Source organism: Cygnus olor, chromosome 4, assembly GCF_009769625.2.
Source record: "Cygnus olor isolate bCygOlo1 chromosome 4, bCygOlo1.pri.v2, whole genome shotgun sequence".
Taxonomy (NCBI): Eukaryota; Metazoa; Chordata; class Aves; order Anseriformes; family Anatidae; genus Cygnus; species Cygnus olor.
The window spans coordinates 13,409,242-13,434,885 of NC_049172.1; the positions used below are offsets into that span (position 1 = coordinate 13,409,242).

The 25,644-nt window shown below is 42.9% G+C and overlaps 1 protein-coding gene across 1 annotated transcript in view; it reads left to right on the top strand.

The window, feature by feature from the left end:
- ADGRL3 (adhesion G protein-coupled receptor L3) overlaps window positions 1–25,644 on the top strand; it is a 525,203-nt gene that overhangs the window by 409,435 nt on the left and 90,124 nt on the right. Inside the window, 3 exon segments of the mRNA XM_040555050.1 lie at window positions 14,592–14,897; window positions 17,084–17,187; window positions 24,073–24,258. Coding sequence (XP_040410984.1) covers window positions 14,592–14,897; window positions 17,084–17,187; window positions 24,073–24,258 — 596 coding nt within the window.

Genomic DNA, 25,644 nt, shown 5'->3' on the forward strand with positions numbered 1-25,644 from the left:
TGGTGGAGGCAAGCCAGCGCCGTGCCCAGAGAGCTGTAATGCAGGTTTCACATGAATGAAGTTTTATTCAGCATGCAGGGAGAGAAATCTGGGTAAGAGGGAGATTGGGGGATTTCTGAATGTCAGCCTGAAGTTTCAGCAGGAATCCTATCATCTGCGAGGGCTCAGCCTCGCCGGCACAGTGTTTCTCTTGGCTGATGAAGGCAATCTAACACCGCATTTCCCACTTGGAGGATCCCTGCAGAGAAATTGTCTCCAAAGAAAAAAATGTTCAGTGACACTGGCTAGCTCATACTGCTTTCATCCAGCCAGGCTGGGCTTTAAGATTTCAATAGTACAAAAAGGAAAACATGCCACCTAGAAAGGGTCAACTTCACGTTAATTGTACAAGGAAGGAATCGTTAAGCTGAGTTGGCCCTGGCACGTGGTTTTCATTTTACACACTTGGCTCCCTCTTTCCCTTGCTCCCCAGCACTGTCCCTTCTCCTTCAATACGCTCACGCTGTCCCAGGTCAGTTCTTCCGTGGTTTTGTTTTTCATGTAGGCAAACAGCACAGCTTGGACTTGCCTCGGCTTGACAGAAACGGACACATAATTTTCTGTTATATTGTTATCAGAATGCTGCACGCTTCAGCTGGCAAACAGGTCGTCAAACATCCTTGAACAATATTTGCTCAGAGTGTAACAGAGAAAAGAAATCTAATACCTGCTTTTAGACCCAGCTCCTTCCTTATGTGTTTTATTTGGTTTTCTTTGCACACGCTTAACATTTCCTTTCTATTAGAGCATATTCAACCAAAGCTGATTAATCAGATTTGTTATCCGGTGGGTGCTTGCTCATCTCTAAAAGCTGGCTGGACCAGGAGGTGAGTTTTTTCCTTATGTCCACCTCTTTCCCTCAGTGGTGGTGAACAGCGGTGAATACCAGCTCCTCTCAGGGACACGCATCCCTGTCTCCACTGAGAGCAGCAGCTTGCAGTGGGCTGAAAGCCCCGTGTGACAAATAAATGTTGGGTCACCGTGCCCTGAGAGGTATGGGTGGCTTGGAGCACGCTGGGCAGGCTGCTCTTAGACATGCTCTTGGATCTCTTCAGTACGGGATGCAGCACCTTGCTATTACTGAACATGAAATGTCTCAGTTAGGATGCATAATTTCACATTGTTGCCCCCGGAGCTGGAAATGATGCACGTTGAAGAAATAAAGTCGCATCTCCCTTTGTGACAACCCATTGCTTCGTTGGAGCCTGTTCGCCCAGGCATCTCAGAGTCTATGAGATTTCTGTGCACTCTGCTCTCGACGAAAGCTGGAGACGGCGGTGGTTTAACTGAATCAGTGTCGCTGTTTTAGCTCAAATATGAAGTTTAATAAGGGAAAATAAGAGTTTAATTTGGAAAAACATCTTGTAGGCCAGGGGGACTGACCTTGTACAAGTGACTGCTGCCAAGAGGATTAGAGAGTTGTATGTTGTACTCAGAAATGTACTGTGGACATGCCAGGCTTGGCACAGATGGGAAAAGTGGTCCATTCGGTCCCATACCTTGTCTGAGCCTTGGACTTTTCACAGGGAGAGTCTTTGGGGAATAGCCTGGAGCGAGAGAAGGGGTCTTTCTATTGCATTAGCTAGCAATTTCCTCATACTGTAACACAGGGGGACCAAAGCATTCCTTGCCCTCCTTGCTTTACTGTAATCCCTGGCACATCTCAGCACCTCCCAGGAGCGGGTTGTGGACTATGGCGGATGATGTCCTCTGCAGGAGAAGGAAATAAGGACAGCCAGTTGTCTGGTTTGGGTTGAGTTTTGCCCTGCCTCTGCCCACCAGTCTGTGATCATCATCCACCCTGGATGAAATTTGGGATTTTCTGGTCATCCATGAGAAGGTTTATGCCCTCCCCAGCACCATCTAAAGAAAGGTGAGCAAATAGTTGAGGCACATGCAGTCTCAGGCATGGAGATTTTAGTGTGGTGAAGGTGATGGCATTGCAGGAACCCGTATGTTGTAAGCTCCTGTTGTCATCAATGTAGTGAGGCACCTCCGAAGAACACCTCAGGTCCTGGGCTTTTGGTTGCTACTTTTTCCTGTCCATTGACTGGCTGATTCAGATTCTTAAATCAAAACCTCTTTGTCCCTTTCTCTCTCTTCAAGTAAAGTCATGTGTTTTTTCTGAACCGAATCAATCCCTGTGGTAGTTGAACAGAATGGGCAAGCCAGTTGCTGCTGCAGTACTTACACTTGTAATTTCCATTTTGCTGAGTGGCTCCAGGTTGGCATGCCAAGAATCTCTGTGTTTCAGATCAATGGTCAGTCAGGCTCTACTCTTATTTTTTATTTATTTTTTTTTTTAATTTAGAAGATTTAAACATTTGTTGTCTTGCTTAGTGCTGACCAGAGGGTCTATCACAGGTGACCTTCTTGCTCCCTTGCCATCTCAAGCTTGACCAGCATATTCGAAATTCAGTTATTTCATTTATTTCCAAATGAGTTCAGTATTATGCTCTGTTTTTAGCATTCCTGGCCTGACAGATTTCCTCTTGTTATAAATTATTCTGTCTGCTTCAGCTGTATGCTTTTTCTCATTTACATTTAAGATAATGGAAGAAGAGTTGCTTTTGATGACATAAGTGAGCTAGATTTTGGGTTAGCATTATTATAAAATGAGAGTTCTGCCTGGATAATGTAAAATATTAGGGATTTTGAGGTTTTAGTACCTTTAAAGCACTACAATGACTCGAAAAACTAATATACTTCTTCCCCATGAATTGACAAGACGTCTCGATGCATGCATGGAATGTGAAAGGCTCAAGGCTAATAGCATTACAGGTCCCAACACATGCACTAAATGGTCTGATGTGAAATATTTACAAAACAAAAATATTTCAGTATTTGATGCTGAAGGTGGAGGGGGATAATAATCACAGTCTAGATTGGTGTATTTATTTTATGTTGCCTGTGAGAGCTATAAAATGAGCTTTAGCCTTTGTGCTAGAGGAATACAGCAGCTCTCTAGCTCTGTATTGTGTCGGTAGTTTTATCCTATACTTACAGTAATATCTGAACAAAGAGTCTCTGCTGTATTTCAGAATCTGATACAAATTGCTTGGCTACTTATTTTTTTCTTTCTTTTCCTGGTTTTCTGTTATGCTTTTGAGTCTTTTAATCACATAAAAATGCGTTCACATTTAACTAGACAGTAGTTATATTTTTAAGATATGTGCATTAGACCAGGTCAGACTTCCTTTTCTCTCTCTCTCTCTCCCATCTCCTCTTTTTTCACATGTTGAATATATGAATCTGTTTTTTTCCCCTACGAGAGACATGATTCTTTTGCTCAAAGTATCACATTTCTGCTTTGCACTCAGGCACTTAATTCTACTGGCATATATATTACACAATGGCAATGAGTTTACACGTTTTAAAAATCTCTAAAGGCTATCATTTACTTTTCTCATTCCTGTGTTGTCCTACCTGCTTTTCTTTACCAGTTCCAACTTTTTATTCTGCTGCTGCTTGGAGGAATCCACAACACCTTTGTTGGTAGCCCAGGTGGATCAGGTGCAGTTTAGGCTTCCAGGTCAAGAGTACATTATTGAAAATCTCCTCTTTAACACAGCAGCATCTTAATGTTCCTCTGTGGATTTTGTGCTCTGGTTTGGACCAGTAATTCCTCTGGGTGCCTAATCTTTAGCACTTTTCTCTTTTCTTTGCACTTTGTGTGCAAAACCAGATACCAAACCTGGGGAGGCAGGAATATGGCTTTGTCCTAAAATACGGTGCACTTCAACACCACTATTCACTTTCCGGTAGGTTTTTGATGTCTGTCTTTTCTGTGGGACCAATTCAAAGCCCCACAAGGCCAATGGGTATATTCATCCTCTTCACAAGAACAAATACTAAACTTACATTGCAGTGTGCTGGTCTGAACTAGCCATTAGCAAGAATAATCTGAAAGCCGAGAGGTGTAAAGCTAGAAATCAGTGTTGAAGGCTTTTCCACCTTGTTCTTAAGTATTGTCACCTTGTTATCAACCCCCTCTAGTTAGAGTTTGAAACTGCACCTTGGCCAGAGCTGACTTGATGAGACTTGGCAGCCCTTGGTGGTGTTGAGTCAAACAAGTAGGGATAAACCTCCTTCTTTGAAGCTGGATGCTGGTCCTTACAACCTCTCAGCTTTGCAGTGTGACTTTTCAACAGAGATGACTAGCCATGACAATGACTTCAGCACCAGAGTCTTCAGGCTGGAGATCTCTGCATCTCCTTAAAATGATGCTGGGGCAAATTACTGCATATTCAGCATCACTACCTGCACCCCAATGTCCTCTCTCAACAAAAATACTCCCACAATACAGGTAAGGGATGCTTGTGTGTCAGCCTTGGTAGGACATCAGTGTGGTTTTGATAGTGTACTTTTTTGCCTGTGTCTTTAAGTGCCAAATGCTTGTATGAAAATGTTACCCAGTTTGCTTCAACTTAAAACTCCCCGTATTGCACAATTTGATTATTTGTTATAAATCTGCTTCGCCAAAGCAAATGTGTTTTTCATAATATTAATGGCTCTTTCATTGTTAAAGCCCTCCGCAGAACACCAGATATCTATAAAACAAATTTAGATATCAGTCCTCTAGTTAAGCATTGTTTAGGCAGATCCCTGAGCCAACATGAATACAGCTATTAGAAGTGAGCTTTACAAAATATTGACGTTTCTACATAAGCAATAAAGAGTTTTGGAAAGGAGCTAAACAGTATTACGGTTTGTCAGGGAAACTGCTTTATTTCTTAAAGCAGCTGAATATTGATATTCTCACAATGGAGTTTTGTCAGCTTCTTAGAATTTGGTTTTATGAAAGATTTTTTTCTGTTTAGCGCTAGCTTGTTCCCTCCCTTTCTTCTATCTGTCCTGCCAGTGCTGTATGGTAAACTGGCAAGTCTGGTGAAAGGATTGACCTAATCTGCACTATAAAATGCAAAATGAGATGTGGCTGAGAAGCTGAGGCCATCCCTACCCTCTCTTCAGGAGCAGTCATTTACAGGAGAGGTCTTCACCCCACATCCACACTGAGGTGCATGAGAGCATACTTGAAGGACAAGACAAGACAGCCTTTCTCAGCATTTCCCTATTCCTGCTAGTTTGAATAATCAGCTCTCCTCAGAGCTCAGGCTGTTTTTCTTGCAGGAGCAAGAATAAATGGAATAAATAAGTAACATAGAAGCCAATGCAGTCAGAGACTGAGCAGAGCAATTCCCCTGTAGAGAAAAATCACTTGGCAGCTTTGGAGAAGGATTTGGTTTTTCTGAATAAGGTTTGAAATAAACAGTGGGTTGTAGCAGGAGGAGAAAATAGACAGTTTTGGTGAAAGACAAAAGGTGAGCTTTTGCTGGCAGGTTTATCATTCCCCTTGCTCCAGAGGATGCTAGAAGTGCGGTATGGGTTTAGCATTTACTGTATAGACGGCAGTCCCAGCTTTCAGCCTTCCTGTTCATTTAGGACTGACAAAGTCAGTCCTAAAATTGGCTAGATGAAGAAGGGCATAAGCAGCCCTAAATCTACCTTTTGTATTTTGGGATTCTATTTCCCTTTTTTATTTTTTTTTTATTTCAGTTGACCAGCCCACCCATGGAGTATGTTTGCACTTAAAACGCTGGGCATCAGGGCTCATTTGGATGCTCAACAATGACATGCAAACCTGAGAGAGACTCAAATCCCGAGCCTCAGAGCAGCTGGGATTGAGGGATGGTGCACATAGTGTAAGGGGAGATGCCCAGTAAATACAAAAAGCAGCCTTTGTAATTTTAATATGCCAAATCAGATGGGAGGAAGGGAGGCCAGAAGGCTCCCACCCACCTCTCCACCCATGCCTCTTGCACAAGTGCGTGCTGCAGGGCTGGGGAGTTGCTGTCTTGTTGTTTCAGCACATCGTCTGCTTGGGTTTGGTTGTACTCTGCTCTCTTGTTCAAGATAAGAGCACAACACAATCAGGTTTTAAATATTAATATGGAGATCACAGGAGTGTAGCTGGGAAGCACTGTATCACTGAGAATTGAAAACTCTAATCTGTACTTTTGAAAGCTGTCCAATTTCTTTTTTATTTACAGTCTTTGAACCATTTCACAAATTGGAAAGTAACTATCCAGCCATTTCACAGGCAGATTATGATATGTTTAAAGGAGTCCAAGGCATTTATCTGAATGCAATTGGCCATCTTGCGGCCTAGCATCGAGATTGGAGATATTACACACACAGATGAGCAGAGACTACTTGAAGATGATAGTTTGCTCGTATTAAAGTTGTGCCTGAGCTTGCACTGAAGAAACATTTCAGACAGCAATATAAGCTGAGTGCCGTTGGCACCTGGAAGCACTTGTCGTGTTGATTGGGTAGGTCAGAAAATGCTGGGGCATGAATAAGTCATTTTAGGGCTCTTGCACTTGCTTCCATTCATTGCGAATGCAGAGGTGGAGAACTGCTGGAGAAGGACTGGCTCCATCTGGCACTGACTCTGCAGAAGGCTTGCAAGTTCTTTGATTAAAGATGCAGAAGTGTAGGTAAAAAGCAGGAAATATACAAAAGATAAAGTTACATCCGTCGCCAAATGGACAGGAAAAATTATTTTCCCCCTTAGCAGCTACACACGTGCTTGTTTTGCATAGAAATCTAAAGGTGCATTTCAGCTCGCACGAATAAAACATATACATGGTTTAATTAAAAAGAAAAAAAAAAAAACTTAAAATGTCAGCCTCCAGTGAAACTCCTGAAGCTGTAAGCACAGTGCTCACGTGTCTGTGCTCTAGCATGGTCTGAATGAAAAACTGACAGCACCTGCTATTGAAATCAAAAGCGATTCCTCTAACAATGGGATACAGGGGAATTCCTACTGGGTTTCTCTTTAATAGAGTTTGAAGGATTCAGGTTGAGAGACAGTACATAAGATCTGCACCACTGGCTCTGATGGATGTAAATCATGCCAGGGGACAGAGATTGTTGTGGAGGTTAGAAGTTCACTCCATACATTCAGTAATAATATGCAGCTGGTGTGTCCTTAAAAAGGGATTTTGTGCTTTTTTCCCCCTGTATGAAATAGCATGTGGATTATAAAAAAATAGTAGTCAGATTTTATATGTTAAAGTCCATGAATTCAAAATAAAAGCAACCATATCTGACAGTGGTTTTGAGAACTAGAGCGATATAAACCTAGATTGCCTAAAAATAGCTCTTGAACTGAACTCTCAAACCTATTTGATTAGTCCATTTGTAATAAATCCTGATGTACTGTCTATTAGATCTGCTCTTCTGTAATCTTTTCCTGTTTACCAGGCATCCTATGGGCATAGTTCATCAAGGTTTCTAAAAGCATTGCAGAACGATGTTGAAAAAAATGCTAGTTCTTTATGTCTTATACATGACGGTCCAGTTAAATTTCTTCCTGGTTGAATCAGAATCAGTTGCAAAGTCTGGAAATAGCAATATGGCATCAGTGCCCTCACTGGATGTGGACTGAAGGGTATGAGAGATTTGCAAAGGTGGATTTGACAGAGATCCTGGGTAGAAAAACAGGGCTAAGTACTGTCTTTGGCCACTGAGACTGACAGAAGAGGACCGTGGTGGAGACAGCAGCCGATGCTCATGTGCTGTAGCACTGAATTTCCTGTCCTTACTAGGTATGCTGCTGTGCTCTAGCCCCCTGCCAGTGACAGGTAAAATGTTATCTGATGTCTCTGAAGTTACTCATTTTAAGCAGGATCCCATAATTCCTTGGATAAGAATGGGTCCAAGAGAAAGAAGAAAATGAAAAGTAGCTTATTTTACTCAAATGACAACTAAACTGGGGATCTGACACCAAGAGCTGCTGGGAGCCAGAATGGTATTAAGCACTCACCCCCAACCCACACACACTTTTCTGGGAGGGAGGAGACTCATAAAAGTGGATACCTCACCAAAAAAGAAGAAAAAAAAGGTTAGTTGTTTGGATTCATTTTTTTTTCAGGCAAAATGTGGAATTTTTACAATAATAACTAGACCGCTTTCCACAAAACTTGACCTTTCCATACCAATTCGGTGTATGTAGTGAGCAGTTGATCACTGTCAGAAATGTGAAGTTTTGATTCAAAAGGGCTTGGACAGAGATGGGTTTTTGCCTGTTGGAAATTGGTCCCGTGTGGTGGTTGCTTTTAATTTTCCTTGCTGATATTTGTGGTGCAGTGAGAAGGGATGAGTTTGGGCAGATTGACTGGATTTGAACCTGTTGTGAAAATTTTGCACACTCGAGTTCTCGTTCTTTGTCTTTTGGGTTAATTTTAAGCTCTCAAATGGAGATCCAGAGGAAAAAAAAACAAAACAGTGTGTTAAGTGATTCCAGCTTGAGTGCAGAGAAACAGCTGAGTTTTCACCAGATCTTGGACCACAGCAGAAAGTTTCTCCCTAGTGCTGGGAACTCACTCAACATCTGGCCCATATCCATCGCAGCATCCATCCAGGCTCAGCAGAGTTGTTACATGTGGGCAGAGTAGCCTTGAGCACAAATCACGGTCCCCTGCTAGGTGAGGTAGGAAAAAAAAATCCAGAAAGGATGTTTCCACTTGGCAGCAGTCCACAGCGAAATGGACCTTTCTCCTCTCAGATGCGGAAACGCACCTTTCTTCTCTCCTTTCTGCTATCCCAGATGTTAGGTAAAGGTGAGGAAAAAAAGAACTATGTATCTGTAAGTATGCACTCATACTTTATACAACTTTCCCAGGGTCCAGGACTACATGAAGTCATGTTGTACAAGACGACATGACATGCTGAACACTTTAGGACCATCATATATCTAATCTTTCTTCCCACAAATAGTTTTTGTGAGCTTTTCATCAGTCTCAGTCAATAAAACTCCAACAACCAAAAAAAAAAAAGAACCCTCTGAAGTTGTTCACACACAACAGTGTGTGAACTTTTATGTTCACATATGATTCTGGCCTAGCTTACACAAGCTGTTCACTGTGTGTGTGAGTACAGGTGAGAGCTGTTCAGACATTTGATGTGAAGCCTGCTTGGCCTTCACTTGCAATAAAAATAAATTCATATTTTCTGTCAAACACATGAAAGGAGCTGTACATAATTTCAGGCTAATCTGGCGTTGTTGATTCTTCATGCTGCAGCTCCTGCGTGGCGCTGATGTGTGGCCTTTGGTCTTCCACTGGACATCCAGTCTGAGATGGTTTTGCGGGGTGATGTCTTCTGAGGCATGGGCTTGGTGTAACATTGCAGAACACCAGTGTGTGGAAAAAAATGGGACTATATTTATTTTCAAATAATATTTTTTTCTAGTGACTTTCAGAAAATATTCTGAAGTGCGTTTGAAAATGCCTGTAGAAAACTAATTCCCAGGAGATGCATTTATGTGCCAGGGAAGGGAAAAACAGCTGTGGTATAATCCTCCAACTGCATTAGGTTTGGGCTTCTTCTTTCAAGACATGCCTCAGTCTTCTTATTGCTATTTAAATACAATTTGCACCATTGTTCAGAAGAAGAAATGAAAAAAAGAAGTGGACTGATGTAAGCAAATGATGCATTTGCCAAATACAAGGACAAAATTAGTTAAAGGAGATGGGAGACATTCAGGTTTTGTGGTTTGTGCAGCCTTTCAGAAATCAGCCATGCTATGTTTGTCTTTGTGCAGCAGTTAACGTGCATAAATAATTGTGAACGCAGCCTGGACATGCTCAAGAGGGTAGCTGGATTGCTTTATCCTCCCCCAAAAGTTGAACCCCTTGGATTAGTTGTACCTCAGTTGCTTGAGAGCTGCCAGCGAGTGGCTTGGCATGCACCATGTGCAGCGCAGGGAGCAAGCGGGGGCTCTTGGCCACCGGTGCCCCAACACATCTGCTCCAGCGTCAGGCTGGGGAACGCAAAACCCGCAGGAGAGTGAAGTCATCAGGGCTTGCTTGGACCTTGCTCACGAAATGTCAAGTGTGGTCTCTCCTTCCAACTACATGAGCTGGTTATAGGCTGGATACTTCGGTGCAAAAAGATAAAAAAAAAAAAAAAACAGAAAAAAGGAAGCTTGGTAGTGATGGCAAATACTCTTGCCTGCAATCAAGACCGCTTTGCACAATCTTTTGTGATAGGAAAACGGTATTCAAAGACCAGTCACCCATGGCTGAGAGCACCAGGAAGATGTGAACAGAGTAGAAAGCAAGGCATCTGTGCTGGATTTTCCTAGTGGCCAATATGAAGTGCTGGTTGGTTGTGCGCTTGTCATTTTAGGCCAGGAAAGAAGAAAAGAAGGAAACGGAGAGAGAAAAGAAAGAGAATTTCATTTATATAGAGAGATTTTTTTTTTTCCTCTGAGCAAATTCCTCCCATGATTTTCCCCTGGCCATGCAAAATTCCTCCACCAGGAGGCTGAGTTCTGTGTACAGGAAAAAGGAAAGAGGGGAAAAGATTGGCCATTTCTTTTTCTCGCCAGTAAATGTGCAGGGAATAGAGAGAGGTTCCTCTGGGAATTGCAATTACTCCTCTGTGGAACTGGAAATGCTTTTTTTTATAGCTGCCACTCTGGTCTGACTGATGGCAAAACTTAGTCTTCTGCTCTTAGTGCCAGCTCTCTGGATAGCGCAGGGGAGAAAAAAGAGAAGTATCACTTCGGGGTGTTTCTGGGAAAGAGATGTTTCCACAACCACACTTTGCTTTCTTAGGAGCACTGTGAAAATACCTGTCCCAGCACTGTGCTGGGGGCGGTGCTTCGTGGGATCGAGTTTTGTAAAGTCTCATGAATGTTTGGGATTTGAGTGTAGGAGTAAAAACCGATTCTTGCCTAAAACATGTTTTTAAACTCTTGATATGGCAAAACATGGTGAAAGCAAGCAGTAAAATTAAAATAATCGAGACTATACATTCCTGTTTGTAACAGTGTGGATGATTTTTAAAGGTCACCACTTGTCTATAGGCAAGGACTTTACTACGAAGTATTTTAGGAAGAGTTCTTCTATTAACGTGACCTCAAGCAGTGCTGGTTTTCTCCAAGTTAAAAAATTGCAGTTTGTTGGCAGCCTGAGATAATCTGGAGGTTTGATCTCTGGTCTGCGCTTAGGTAATTTTGCACAGGTTGCAGTCTTTGCGTGGTTTTGCTTGGATTTGAGAATCATTTATATGTAAATGATGCTGATCTCTTGTTCCTTCCCTTCTAACCAATTAACTTTGTTTTAAAGCACATAGTTGTGTGAGCAACATCAGCAAGTGGCGGGGCCTCTGAAACCGGGTGGTGTTTAGTGCGTTCGTCATGCTCATTGGGGCTCGTTACCAAGTTGAGCTGTTGAATAACCAGACCTCTGAGCTGAACCCAGTGCTATCCCATCCATCTCACTCCATTAGACCACTTCAGGTCGACTCTTTTGTATCTTTTTATAATGTATGCTATGTAAATGGCAGAGATGTGTATTTTTACAGAGAGAAAGCCCAGCTGAAGAAGGAAAAAATTAGAAGAACAAGCCCTCAAAGAGATTTTGGCACCAATGCCAAGGGGTGTTGAAAGATAAAACCTTTTTTTTTTTTTTTTTTTTTTAATGGCTGAAGGAAAATACCAGTAAGTCCCTTGTGCATAGCTGACACAGTAAACTTGCCAGGACTATTCCAGAAGCAACATGCCACAAGATATTCAATAATCATCAGTGAAAACTAGGCTCAGAAATGCAGTACCCCTGCGAGCAGGTCAAGGGGAGCTCCTGGGTGCCTAGGCACTTTGCTGCCTCTTCCATGGCCTAATTAGGGCTCAATACAACTCATTTTCAGGAACTTTTACAGAAAAAAAAAAAAAAAGTTGTCTTTTAAGTTTCAGCTAGTAATTACTCTTCTCTGTTGGCTGCTGAAAATTTGTTTCTATCTGCTTGCAAATGACTCTAAGAATGATTTTAAGGGTGTTTTACCAGTTTTGCCCTTAAAACTGCATCCGCTATTTCTACTTGGTACTTCTGTGCCTGTAGTGTATGGTGTAGCTCATTTTGCAAATGGAAAGTAACTTCTTACTGCATGACTAAATGGGAGAAGAGCTGCAGGTTGTTATTTATCAGTCTGATTGTTATTATGAAGACATAAAATATGTACTCATGGCAAGACCTGCCGTGGTAAAAACAGACAATTTTTGTTTAAGTTCTCTACAAATTTCTGTCCTCCCTGCAACATCAGATGGAAATCATGTGCCGCTTCGTGATGTAGCACAGCTTTGAGCGGGACCTAGGAGATATCTGTCAATGTCTGCAGAATTTGGCTTTGTATTTTTTGGAATTCGTTCAAACCCAAGGCTCTTAGTGGAAGGGAGGTGGCATGAGAAGGCTGGAAAGTCTGATCAGTGAGTTCTGTGATTGCTGAAATGTCGACATTTCCCAAAACTTTGAGCATCCCATGTGTGTGTGTGCAAGTGCACATGCAGAAACCACAGCCTCCCGTGCTGACAAGCACAGCTTGTAGAGTCTCCAGTCAAGGCCCTTAACCCAAATCAGTCAAAGTCCCTGTGAGCATTGCTGGCCTGTATCTGAGTGAAGTGCCTCCCTGCAAAGTTAAAAACAAGGGTACTTGTGCAAAGGCTGGGGGCTGAGCCACAAATGACCGATGTTAACAGGGGGAGAAATACAAAGAGCAAGGAATTGATGCAAAGGCATCTGATATACTACAATAGCAGCAAAAAAAAAAAAAAAAAGTAGATCCCTGAAGTCCTGCTGTCCACCGACCTCTTGGCTCAGGTGGGAGACTAGGTTTTGGATCACGTTGCTTAACCTATATCCCAGTGTAAAGGTGAGCACTGTTGCTCACCTTTTTGGAGGCTGGGGGAGAAGATAATCTAGTTTTCCTAGAAATCACGGAGCTGGTATTTGTAAGTGGAACATTTTCTGGAACAAAAGCACTGATGCCTCAGAAAGCTGTGTTTATGATGCTTCTGACTTAGTTTTAAATTTTGCAGAAAGGGTTTCTCAGGCTTGGATTGAAATTATCTAAACCCAAAGCAAGCATGCACTTCAGCTGCCACATTATTGATTATGCTGGGGCATGGGAACTGCTCACAGCACCATGGTTTGGCACAAGGTAATTACTTAAATTACAAAAAAAAAAAAAAAGGCTTTCAGGATGGAAGATCTCCTGTTCCACACTAAAGGCAGTCATCTCTGTGCTTTAAATAGGTTGACTTGAATGAACGTTTACCTGAACTCCAGTGACAGCAATATCATTATACATTAATAACGAATATTACATTAATACTGAAAGTGGTCTGCTTCGCCAGTCCTCAAAGAAAGGAAAGTCTTGGCTCTCAGGAGGTTGCAGTCTGAGCCTGCTCATGCAGCTGAATTGTTACCAGGCTGCTCCTTGGGGTGAAAGGGTGATTCTTGCATTTAATTTTAATTTCTGGCTAGGCTGGCATTCACATGTGGCTGTCTTTAATGTAGAAACTCGAATTCCTGTTGCTGGACATGGTACAACCATTGCCTTGAAAGATTTTTGGGTGCTGGAAGAGACATTAGGGAGATGTGGCATGGGAATTTAAGAGGGACTGGTAACAGACAAGTCCTCCTTGGCTTGTTGTGTCTGTACTGCTGGGGGGATTGGTGGGACAGTCATGAACATCTCTTATTGACTAGAGTAGAAGCGTTATGTTGAGAGAAGCAGGAGGATGCTTATCTTTGGAACGGGGGAAAAGCAGACTTCTGCACAAGCCTCTGCACTTCGGGGCATGGCGGGGGTGGTGGAGGTAGCCAGCCTCGGCTTCCAGACCTGAGATTTCAGGTCAAGCCACAAAGAAGACACGTGAAGCTGCAGTCAGTGCAAAAAACTCAGTCTAAACAGGAGGCAAAACAAGGTAATTAGAAGGTGGACATCATTCAATATTTACCACACTTAGCGCAGCTCTGGCAGGATGTAGGATGGGTTAATGCATTTCTAAAAGAAGTTCGCCACCTCTTGCTGCATGACTGCCCACCATTAGTTGTAAGTGAAATAGCCTTTTGAGGATTAAACTCTTGAGGATTTGGCTGGGCTGATGTGTGCTTTTGTGCCTGCTGCGTGGCCATCAGCTTGAGTTGAGCACTGCTGTTGCGATGAGGCAGCAAGACACGAGAGAGAAAATGAGGGACTTGCTTCAGAGAGCACCCCTGTATTCATCCCTCCGTGTGCTTCATTTTGGGGGGGGATGGGTTTGTGGTGCAGGTTGTTGTTTTTTTTTTTTATTATACCATGGAAAATGTTTTCTTGTCCAAACCAGCTGGGTCTTCAGAAACACTAAAAAATTAAAAGCACTTCTGTGCTAGGTGCTCCCTAAAAGATGGAAAATAAGATTGTACATTAAAATGCCAGAAAGAAAAATGGGGAGGGCATAAAATGCTGCTTTATTTTCATCAGATGCTAGTGCTTTTGGAAAATCAGATGTGCTCCAGTGGTCATTACCCCCCTGTGTGCTTTCCTAACTGTGAGTTTGAGCATCTCTCTTAAAGGCAGCAAGCACCACACTAGCTGTAGCTCCTGCTACACCCTGCAGGCTGCTTTGAGTGGTAGGCAGAGGGGACATCCTCGGGACTGAATCCACTCCATCTGCCTTTTTTTCTCCCTCTCTTTAACCAGCTTTGGCTTTGTTTCAGGAGTATCCACGTCAGGGGCACTGGGCCCGGGGAGCACCACTGCCAGCACCACGCCGCGGATGGCCACCAGCAGCACCGGCCGCCCCACCACCACCTCCGCCTTGGGCAGGAGGAACAGGAGCACCAGCACGCCGTCGCCCATGGCTGACGTCCCCGACGAAATGACCACACACCTGCCGCCTGCCTCCTCCCAGCTGCCCCCAGTGGGTGCAGAGAGCTGCGACCCCATGGAAGCTCGTGATATTATGTGGTCTCGTACCCGGCAGGGGCAGGTGGCAAAGCAACCGTGTCCCATGGGCTCGATAGGTAAGTCAAGAGGTGGCCTGACCACAGGCTCCCGTGGCATACACATTTTCATCAGTGGATTACGCTGCTGCCCTTTGTCAGGTCTATACTACCTTGGAGAAGTATGGCAGACAGCTGGTCTGGCTGAAGCCTCAATGTGCTGAGCACATTGTGCAGGATCTTTGGCATCCCAAGCTCTGGCTGAAGGAAAGGAGAAGCTAATAACCTTTTGGGGTTGAGCTTGATGTGTTGTAAGAAATCCTGCCTCCACAAGCTGTATACAGTACACCCATTATCCCTGCTCTGGCTGTATTTGTAGCTTCTGGGCTCACTGACTGGTGTGTTGATGGCTAACACTTCACTTATTTGGCTAAAAAAAAAAAATCAACAAAACATACATCTTGATGAAGCTCTCTGCTTCACTGTTTGCATTTCAAAGGCAGTGGCTGGCCTTTCCAAGCACAGGTGTTCCCAGATAGTACTCCTGAACCACCATGAGTGATTTTTCAAACTGCAGCCAGCATCCGGTGCAATCAACAGGGAAAGCAGGGAGAAAACAAAGCCACCTCTTTCAAAATGGTTTATGGTTTATTGGGTTTTGTTCCTTTTCTTCTACTCTTCCCTCAGTTGTTTTCTCCCGAAAGGTTGCTTTTGGAGATTTTCTCTCCAAATTAAAACACAATGGACTGAATAATGGGCTTTGACATATGGTTTAGTTTACTGTGTTTTAACAAATGCAGTTTTTGAGAAAGAGTTTATTTTTCAAGCTAGTCTTGGTGTCCAGACCTGAGAACCAGCTTGCCAAGAAGAAATCGGAAGGTGGAGGAAATTGCCTGAAAATAAGGGCTGGAGGGATCTGGCTTGCAGAGGAGGCTCTATTAATTCTTCACTCTATTGCCCTGGAGAGCCATTCACACCTGTGTATACAAATTCTGACTCTCTTGCATTCAGTGAAGTCAGGCTGATAAAATGTACGTCAAGTATGAGAGGCATGGAAAGACATCAATGGTGAGAGTAGGTAAAAAACATTTTTACCATCTTTCTCAGCCCCGCTTGGTAAAATTAGGTGTGCAAAAGGTATCATGTGGTTCCCAGAGAGAGGAAAGGGTAGTCTGAACTGAAGCTGTGAAAAGGGAAAGAAATGGTAAAAAGGGAAAATGAAGGCTGGATGCAGGGAGCTATTTTCTAAGCAGAAGAGCAAAGGATTGGATGGAAATAGCTAAGAAAAAAAAAAAAAGAACAAACCCAACTTGTTGACAGGGGATGGTCTGGTGTAGGCAATAAGCCTTTCCAGTCTCTAATTTCAGTGATTCATGTGATTTGTTAAAAGCCATGGTATATTAGCAGTGGGCCTCTTCCCACTCCCTTTGAAGGCATCAGCAAACCCTCACTGTTTTTAATCGGCGCTACTATCAGACCTAGTATGTAATTCACTCCCCCGTTGAAAAGTTTAGCTCTGCAGGGTAGAGCACTTTATAGGATGCAGAGTCTTTAATCTATGTACTGGCTTTCTTGCTTTTTAAAGTTCTTTAACTGCATCATTTTGGATGCGATTCTCTTTGTCTGGAAGGGCCAGAGACTCTTTACTGTCTTTTGCAGCAGGGATCTGGGAAGTATTTGCCAAACAAAACTTTCCTCTAAAGTCCTTCTTAATGGTCAGGGGTGGATGGTAAAGCCCAGCATTACATCTTAGCTTTTTAGCATTTAAACTTTTGCGTGGTTCCACCCAAATGGTTTAATGATGATTCAGAGCAGTAAAACCTTCATAAAGCAGTGGGGGGCAAGGAAGTCAAAGCTCGGGGTCTGATACTGAGGCACCAACAGCGGGGCAGAGCAGGCAGAACGGCCAGCCCAGCACTTGGGATGCTGGCTCAATGGTTGAGATCCAACTTCAGTTTCTTACTCCCTGGGAGCTTTCCTGTCAGGCCTGAGGCAAAGACGTCTGTCCATAGTCTCCGTTAGGTGAAATGGAAATGATATCCCTGCACTACTTCATTAGTCTTTTATGCCTTAGAGCCGTAAGCAATAAGGTGATGGGAGATTAGAGCACTGAGACTAGTCAGAGGCATCCTACTGAGGTCCTAAGCACTAGTAAGCTCCCAGGCTTTGCATGATGTTTCTGTTGGTATGACATGAAGCCTGTGAGATGGAGTCCTGTGGGGGAAATTCGGCTGATAATACTGAACACGGTGCCTTTCCTGTTCCAGGTGTTGCAACTTTCCGGTGTCTTGCACCGGATGGGATCTGGGAGCCCCAAGGACCAGACCTCAGCAACTGCTCTTCTCCCTGGATCAACCACATCACTCAGAAGGTAAAACCTTCTCCACATGTTGACCACGCCAAGTCTGTGCAGTGACCTTCCTCAGCTCCCTGGTTGTTTCCACAGCAGAGGCCCCAAAGTCACCAACAATCACGCTTAAAGCATGGGCCGTGTGTAGTAGCTAAGTATTGCACGGAGAAAAAAAAAAGACTGTAAAAATGTGATGGAAATTAAAGTAAAGAGGGTGAGGGAAGGAAAAAGAAAGGGGCTGGAGAGTGGAATTAAACTGGAATGAATGATAGTTCTTGTTTGTGGCAAGAAAAGGAGGAAGAGAGGGGAGGAGGCAGATGGACATATGGAAAGTGCCGACTTAATGCAAAAGGAAACTTTCCCTTTCATGCATCCCTAAGGATTTTCTCTTGCCATGCAAGCACAGGATAAACACTGTAGCTGAGAAATCTTTACCAAAGAAAGGCAGGCTCAGTATGAAATGTTTGTATTGCGCTACTGACTTTCCGTTTTTAACTTCTTCCCAAATTGTAAAAGGAGTGGTGGAATAGAAAACAATGCTGCAGTAATGCATATCTTTTGACTTTTAAGTCCCTTGATGAATGTTTTGTAGCATTTCATCATTTATCAGTGTTAAAAGTGCATTAACATGTGACAATGGAAGTTCAAGACAAGCAGAGCTTATTTGGTAGCAATATGTTGAACATTTTTGTTATTAATGCACAGTGGTGCTTTCAGCTGATTTCATTACAAACAGAGACCAGATGTGTGTTTACGCCATAGAATCTGTGGGCTGAATCCTTATTATAGCAATTTGTGTGGATTTATTCACTCCTTTAGCTGGAGCAAGAGATTCCCAGTACTGCAGGCTAGCCGTGCTGCGCTCTGGGAGAGCTTGTGCTCACTGGTGAACAGGATGGGATGACCCTACAGATGGGGCTGTCTGTCTTTCTCCTCCCCGTCCCCCATCTTATTTGAGGCTCGGCAATCTGTGACTGACTACCCCCAATCAACTTCGTCTGTATTTATACCCATACCTCCCCAAAAACAGGGGGAGACATCAATTAATGTGGGGCTGCTGTGGTACAGCACAGCCGTTATGAAGCCCCTGGTCCTTCCCGGTGCTTTTGTCCCACACAGGAGGTTGGGCAGCTCTCCTGCCATATGCTAAGGCTAGCTGATTAATAAAGACTGCCTTTGCTGCCATTAGCAGCTGTGCAACTCTTGTTTTATGACCCACGTACTTATCCTGGAGGGGTTAATATTACTTACTCTAGCCATAATTCACCCAGGCAGCTGGGAGACCTCTTGCTGCTCGGTGAAGATGACTAGGCCGTTAGCCATTAGCAGAGGGAAATAATAGCCTGCACTGATGAAATTTCCATCAAGGTTAGGCTTATTTTATTTGAAACCACAGCTATCATTTGCCTAACAAATGAGGCACATTTAATTTGTTACGTGCTTTCAAAAGAGGCTAAAATTGAAGAGCCAGGTTTTCAGAAATGCTGAGCAGGCCACAACAGGGAATGATTTTATTTATTTATTTATTTATTGAGGGGGAAGGGTAGGAGGATATTGTTTTTCTGGAGAAATTTAGCTACGTTCAGCTTTGGGGACCTTTCACCAGTCAATGAAAAGACTAGGGGGATCTGCCAAACAGCTCTGGATCTAATGTTTTGGTGCCTGTGTGGGAATCTTCTGGGAACTTGGGACCGTGTGGCCCAGCCACTATGGAGATCTGCCTCAAGCCTTTCCAGGAGTGACTTCTGAGAGGAAAGCCATGACAGGCTTACCTAGGGGCTTGTGTTGGGGTTTTCGTTCAGTAATTCTTACAGCAAACAGAATTTTAAATTACTTATGAAATAACCAATAACCACTTGGTGTGCCTGCCTGAGTAAGGAGGTTGGAAATCATCACTGGCCTTAGAGTTGGAGACTGATTTATTCATAAATTGGGCACTGGATTTACGCATCCCCAGTCTGGACAGGACAATTCCCTTGGTAGGGATGGTAGGGGAATGCCATGCTTGCATTCACATCTCTATAGCGAAGTAAAGATTATTACTTCTGTTCTTTCTCCTGCTCTGCTCAAACCGTACGCTGGGTGTTTGCCTGCTTGCATCACGGTATTAGGTTTTACAACCCTCTATTAGCTTCCATTAGAGTTATCGTGCTTGATGGAAGATCAGAACAAATGTCTGCTTCAGCAATTCATTGCCCCCCTGACATTTACTTTAACTTTATTGTTGGTGCCTACTATGCCCTCGTACTTGAGCAGGAGAATAAACTTGCCAGTGCTTTTGAATTATGCACTTCTGTGTGGGTTACTTCCAGAGTCAAGCAGTAAAAGGAAGCAAAAAGGTCAGCTTGGATACATTGCATCGCCCTAATCATGAGGTCATACGTTCAGCCTTAGCCTGTTTGTCTTATCTCTTACTTCCATCAGTACTGGCCTTTACATACTGTGCAAGATGCCTGAAGATGTCATTTACTCACTGTGACTTTCAGTGGAGGGTCCTCCCACTAAGCCCAGCTTTGAGGCTCTGAAAGAGAGGATAACTTTTTTTGTAGGATAATAAGAAGTGCAGTGTCCTCCAGGAATGCCTGAAAAGCCACATGCGGTGCTCTCAAGCATCTCAGATGACACAGGCAGAATGAGCAGATAAACCCTACTGCTCAAAGTCCATTCATCAGGCCTCGTGGATCTGCTTGGCCATGTATGACAGAAAGAGTGGGGTTTTGTGGAGGATATCACCACCTCATTGTGTCCAGGCCTGAGGGTGAAGTTACAGCCTTGGCGACACCACCATGAAATCCTGCATCCAGGGTGCTTTTGACTGTGTTGAGAGCACTGTAATGTACTTGGTGCAGCAGGTGCTACAGCTCTCAGATATTAATTGGACATTAATTGGATTTGGAAGTTAGCTGGAGTGACACTTTCTTCAGAAAAAAAGAGAAGGATGGTAGATATGCTCTGACCCTATTGTGTGAATGCATGTGCATAATGAAACCTCTGCCAAGGAAACAAAATGGCCACGAAGTCTTTGCAGTGTCAGAAGTTGTCCCACAGCCCCTGTTTTGGCCCTACTGGCAGCTGGTGAGTCCTGATGAAACCTGTCAGATGTTTGTCCCTCCAGAAAATGACATCAGCTCCGTGGCCTTTAAAGCTGACTGGTCCATCTGTATGCCACTATTGTTAAAATCCGAGTTCAATCTTTCATACCATCTTTTCATGTTTTTTTATATCGCTGTCGGCCCCAGGCTGCAGGAAAATATTTTTGCCATTATGCCTGCTGATGTTTCAGCACATTTGCTCCTGTACCCGGCATCTTTCTTACTACCTATGATTTTTCTTCCTTAAAGTCGTCTTCTCTGCAATTTCCCTCATTTTTATTCTACCGTCCTCTTCTTCAGTCATTTCCTTCTGAGAAAGGCAGGGATGAAACAGCAAGCACGCCGCAGAAGGCTTGTTGTTAGTCTTTCCAGACAAAACTCGCTATTTCTCTTCCTTGGAGTATATGAAGCAGGCAAGAAAACATGCCCTACCCAACAACCATTACTTCACAGTCTTTTCAGTCGTAAGAATACGAGAGACGGTGGTATAAACTAGAAAAATGTTAGCGAGGGTTGCACAGCATGGTTTCAGGTGTGCCAGTGCTCATTTGTAAATCTGGACTGAATCCTGCCAGCATGCTCAAATGAGGAGGGGAGCATTTTTTGACAGAGCTAGAAAAGTATGGTTTTGTGTGCTTAGATTTTTGGCAGGAAACACATTCTCTCTCCTTCAAATTAGCATTCTAAGACCAGATTTAACCAATTTGCAAAAGGCTAAAAACCACCCAAAACTACCAGAAATTAAATTTAGTTTGAACAGAATGTTTTCTTTTATCCCACAATCCTCTTTATTTTTAATCTTAATTTTTTTCACAATCAAGATAGAAAATGAAAAAAAAAAATAGTGTCAAGTCAAAAAGAGATGTATTATTTTTACTTCATTTATTTTTCTTCAGCCTACCAGCAGAAAACTCAGTTATTTGTACCTTTTTTTCTCTACTTCTTGCCTGCCTTGCAGCGACAGCCTGACCCTCAAAGAACCTTGTAAGATTGTTCCTGCTTCCTGCGGATGGTGGTGACTGTGTTTAGTGTTTGATTTAAAGAGTACTGCACTTTTGGGAAGAAATAACTAATAAGAAGCTTGTCTTCCTTGCAGCAATAATGAAGGGGAAGCTGTGGAGAGGTGCTTTACAGAAGGGAAGTTCCCAAGGAATATTACTTAAATGCGTCCTCTTGGGCAGCAGTGAGCTTTGCTGTGTTACGTATAATTAATGCAAAAAGTTCAGTCATGTTTTTACACAACACCAGGCATACATTTTAGTCAGTGTTTAGGGACTAATAGCAGAAGTTGGTTTTGACAGGACTGCATGGAGGACACCTAAACCGCAGCTTCAAATGCTCAAAAGAGTTAGGAAGGTTAACATTAATAGGTCTCATGGCCATCACTGTGGGCACCACTCGCATTATGCACGCAGGCAGGATGGAACGAGTGTCTCAGCACTGTTGTGGTGGCTTGTAGCTGCATCTTCTGGGTGACAATGAAGAAGTTTGGAAATGAGTGTCAGTGCTAGGAAGTAGTTCATCAGCCACTCAGCCAGACACGATGTTCCCAGGGAATGGTGCGTCAGGAAATCTGGGTGCTTGGCGTGAGTTTGAGCAAATACATCTGGGTCCCAAGACTTGACAAATTTTGATCTTTACTGTGCCTTTCCTCAGGCATTTCATCAGTTGTTGCCTATTTTGGGGGGGGTTATTTGGTCACACTAGAATTCCTCAGAGTGGCAGTTTTTAGGACTGGTGATCTGTCTAAGATACAAGGAAAGGAGCTAATGATCAGCCCAAACTGGTTTTGCAGACAGGTAGGAGCAATGATAGCTTGCAGCTCAATACAACAAGCGGTTATTCCAGAGGAGGAAAACTCTTGGGTTTGACTTTGTAGAAGCTGAGCCATTTGTTATGAGTAGGCCAGTCTGCAAAGGTGCATGGTCCAAGAGAAAATGGATACATCAAATGTTGAGTAGCAGGGTTTTTTTTTCTGATGCATCAGTAAAAATTGCACTTCTTAGACTTTTGCAGTTTTCTGTAGGGCTCACAAAAACATAGTCTGTCATGATACATGTTAAGCTCCAGGGACAAACTGCAGGAAAATCCTGTCATTGATTTCTATATGTAAAGGGATTTGTTGCAGTCATTCTTTAAAGGCCTCGGTGCCAATGGAGGAGGTTAAAATTCAGCCCCTGTGCTGACACGTGGCTTTATCAGCTGCTTAGGAGATCAGGCAGCTGTAAGAATAGGATCTGGTTTCTATGGCATTAGCCTTGTGTGTTACAAGGAAGAAATCATTCAATTTTTGAATATATGTTATCATTGCTCTAATGGGAAGAACAACACATTATCTCCTTTATTTGTCTTATCTATATCATCATATGCTTTAATTCTCTGAAGATGAGCATATGAACGTCTTCAGTTAGATCTCATTAAATCAGATGGGCTGTTGCTGTCAAATTGATGGAAGTAAGTTATTCATTTATAACTGAGCTAATTGATTTACTGAGAGGTAGAAGCTCTGTCTGCAATCTTTCTCTGGAATCTTGCTTTTACAATAAGCACCAGAAATTGAGAGAGGAAGAGAAATATCTGATTTCTAACTGTTGGAAGATAAGACAATTGGAAATTTCATATGAAGAACCCAGCAGAGTTGGTCATTAAGCCTGACGGAGAAGTGGGACCTTCATTTAAATGTCATCCTGTGTAATTTCTCCTTATACCTGGCATATTCCCTATGGATATGCATTCCAAATTGGAGTGGCATATAATGAAGGAAGATTAGGAAGTTGCAATAGTATTTCTGTAGTGGGCTGCTCATAGAAAGGAGATGGGACTAGCTGCCCTGACCGCAATCCTCGTGGCACGGGAGAGGAAAGGGACAGCAGGTGAGGAGAGAAATACAGAGCAAGAAAGAAGGAAAAAACATTATGGAAAGAGAGAGCTTCTCAAATAATTACACAGTGAATTTCTCTACAGGTGAGTCATGAATTTTATGACTCAATTAGACAATAAGAGTCTTTTAATAGCAGATACAACCAAACAGCCTACTTGGTTTTCCCTTCCAGCAAGCCTTTATTTGAAGGCTTAAACCTTTTGCTCCTGAGTTAGTATGTTTTTAAGCTAAGAATCACTAGACTTATTACAGAAGTAGTGGCCATTGTGGTAAGGAGTACATCTCTTGTGTGCAAGCACTAAGTGTTAAATTAACAACTGATTGCTAAATCCATGCAATGGAATTTGTCAGCTTTTTTTCTCTTGTTTGTCTGAGCTGTCATCTATTTTTGTTTCTTTTCAAGGACCTTTTTTGTGCAGGAGTTGTAACAAAAATCATCTCCCCATTATCAAATAAACTTCTGGAATCAGAATCAGCTCTTTCTTGATAGGAGAACCTATTTACATGTTGTTGGGTGGGGCTTGGTTTTTTTTGTTTGTTTGTTTGTTTTTCAAGTGGAATAGATAAAACAATGGGACAAGCTAGCTGAAGCCCTCCTTAGCATCAGCATTTCCTGGAAAGCCATGACGGCTTTGGTCGCATCTGCTTCAGTGCAAAGAATTAGCAGCCTCTGAGTTCCAGTGGTGCCTTGTGAGAAAATCAGAAATGGTTGTGTTGAAGCCAGCTTGGTGGGTGACCACGTGTATCAAAAGCATGGGAATCATACTCAAATGCTGTATGTGATCAAATCCTGAAAGTCCTCGTCAAAGTTTCCTTCCTGAGAATGTTGCTTTGCAGGGAGCTGACTCACTTAAACCTGTGGGGCTGGGGGGCCTGGAGTAATGTCATACTAACAGTTAGGGACAACCTTTTCCCCTGCTTTCTCAACTGCAGATGAAGTCGGGAGAGATGGCTGCCAATATCGCCCGAGAACTTGCGGAGCACACGAAAAACCACTTGTACGCTGGTGATATCACGTACTCCGTGTCTGCCATGGTCCAGCTGGTCAACTTGCTTGACGTGCAGCTCCGAAACCTGACTCCAGGCGGGAAGGACAGCGCTGCACGCAGCTTAAATAAGGTAAAAACAAAGGGCCTTGGGAAAGGACAGGAGGCTGAAGAAAGGTTTGGCTGTCCCTGGAGAGCTATTAGAAATCTCATTCTGAACGAGTGCCATTTTAGGGCAGCCATTCTTTCTTAGTAGACAAGAGTACCTGGCAGTTTTTCATTTACAGTGCATTTTATTCTGCTGAGAAACGAAACAGTTGTAAATGCCAAGTGTACTGTTGGTGCTGGGAAGTGTATACCCTTAGATGTGTAGATATATGTACTCCTGGTACTTCAGTGTGGTCTCAGCACTCGTGGCTTGGTATGAGAATAACTCAAGTGATACCATGGCAATTATTGTGGATTTGTGCCAACATGACTGAGACTAGACTTTTGCCCAGCATTTCCAGTGCTGAATTGTCTGTGAAATGACATGTAATATAATCCAGAAAATTTGAGTTTTTAAAACCCTGAGTTGCAGAGGGAGTCTGAGTTTTGATTTTTCATCTTGTAACATTAAAAGACACTGGATGTGAAGGTCAAATGGGCACTTTTATGCATAAATATAAACAAATAAAAGCAGATAAACATTTATTTACACTTGAGATACATTTATCAAAGTCACATTAGATGGCAGCTTATTTACGTCTAAGGTGCTTAAGATGTTTTAGTATTAGAGGGCCTTTGTAATAATTACCTGTGACAGTCCAGAAGCACCTTTCTGCACGATGACTCTGTGGTTTATGTGCCCTCTGAAGAAAAAGAATTACTAGTCATTTTGTCATTTCTATATTTAAGTGCACCTGCTACATACTAAAGATGCTAGACATTGCCGATTATGGGAGAAAATATTGGCTGTGGAGTCTGTAAGAATATATTTAAACTTGTGGTTTTCCTTGGTCCAGAGCCGCCTTCATCACTGAATCTCATGTAAATGCACGGGATAAGAATTATCTGGGACTCAGGCAGTGCATTGTACAGGCCTGGTCATCAGAACAAAGAGAAGCTGAATCCTGTGGCTACCAGCACATGGTTATATTGGCCACCTACTTAAAATAAGACACCAGATTTTGTTCTCAACTATGTATTTGGCTCTGACAGTTCGGGCATCCATGTAAGTGAGAACAGAATTTGGTCACAAGGGTATACGGGGAATAAATGATCCCAGCTAAGCCTGAAATTTCTTCCGTGTCTTCTGAAGAAACATATTTTTCAGGGAAATAACGTTGTCTTTCTGTTGTAAAATATTATTGTGGACTTATTCTGTTTTAAATGAGAAGGGCTTCAGGATTGTTTAAAATTACAGCCACATGGGAATTGAAGTCCTGCATATCATGTGCTTTGCATGTGCTATGAATTGGGTTGTCCTGATGCTTTTAATTAGCGCTGCTTCCAGCTATTTTATAACAATGTAGGTAAT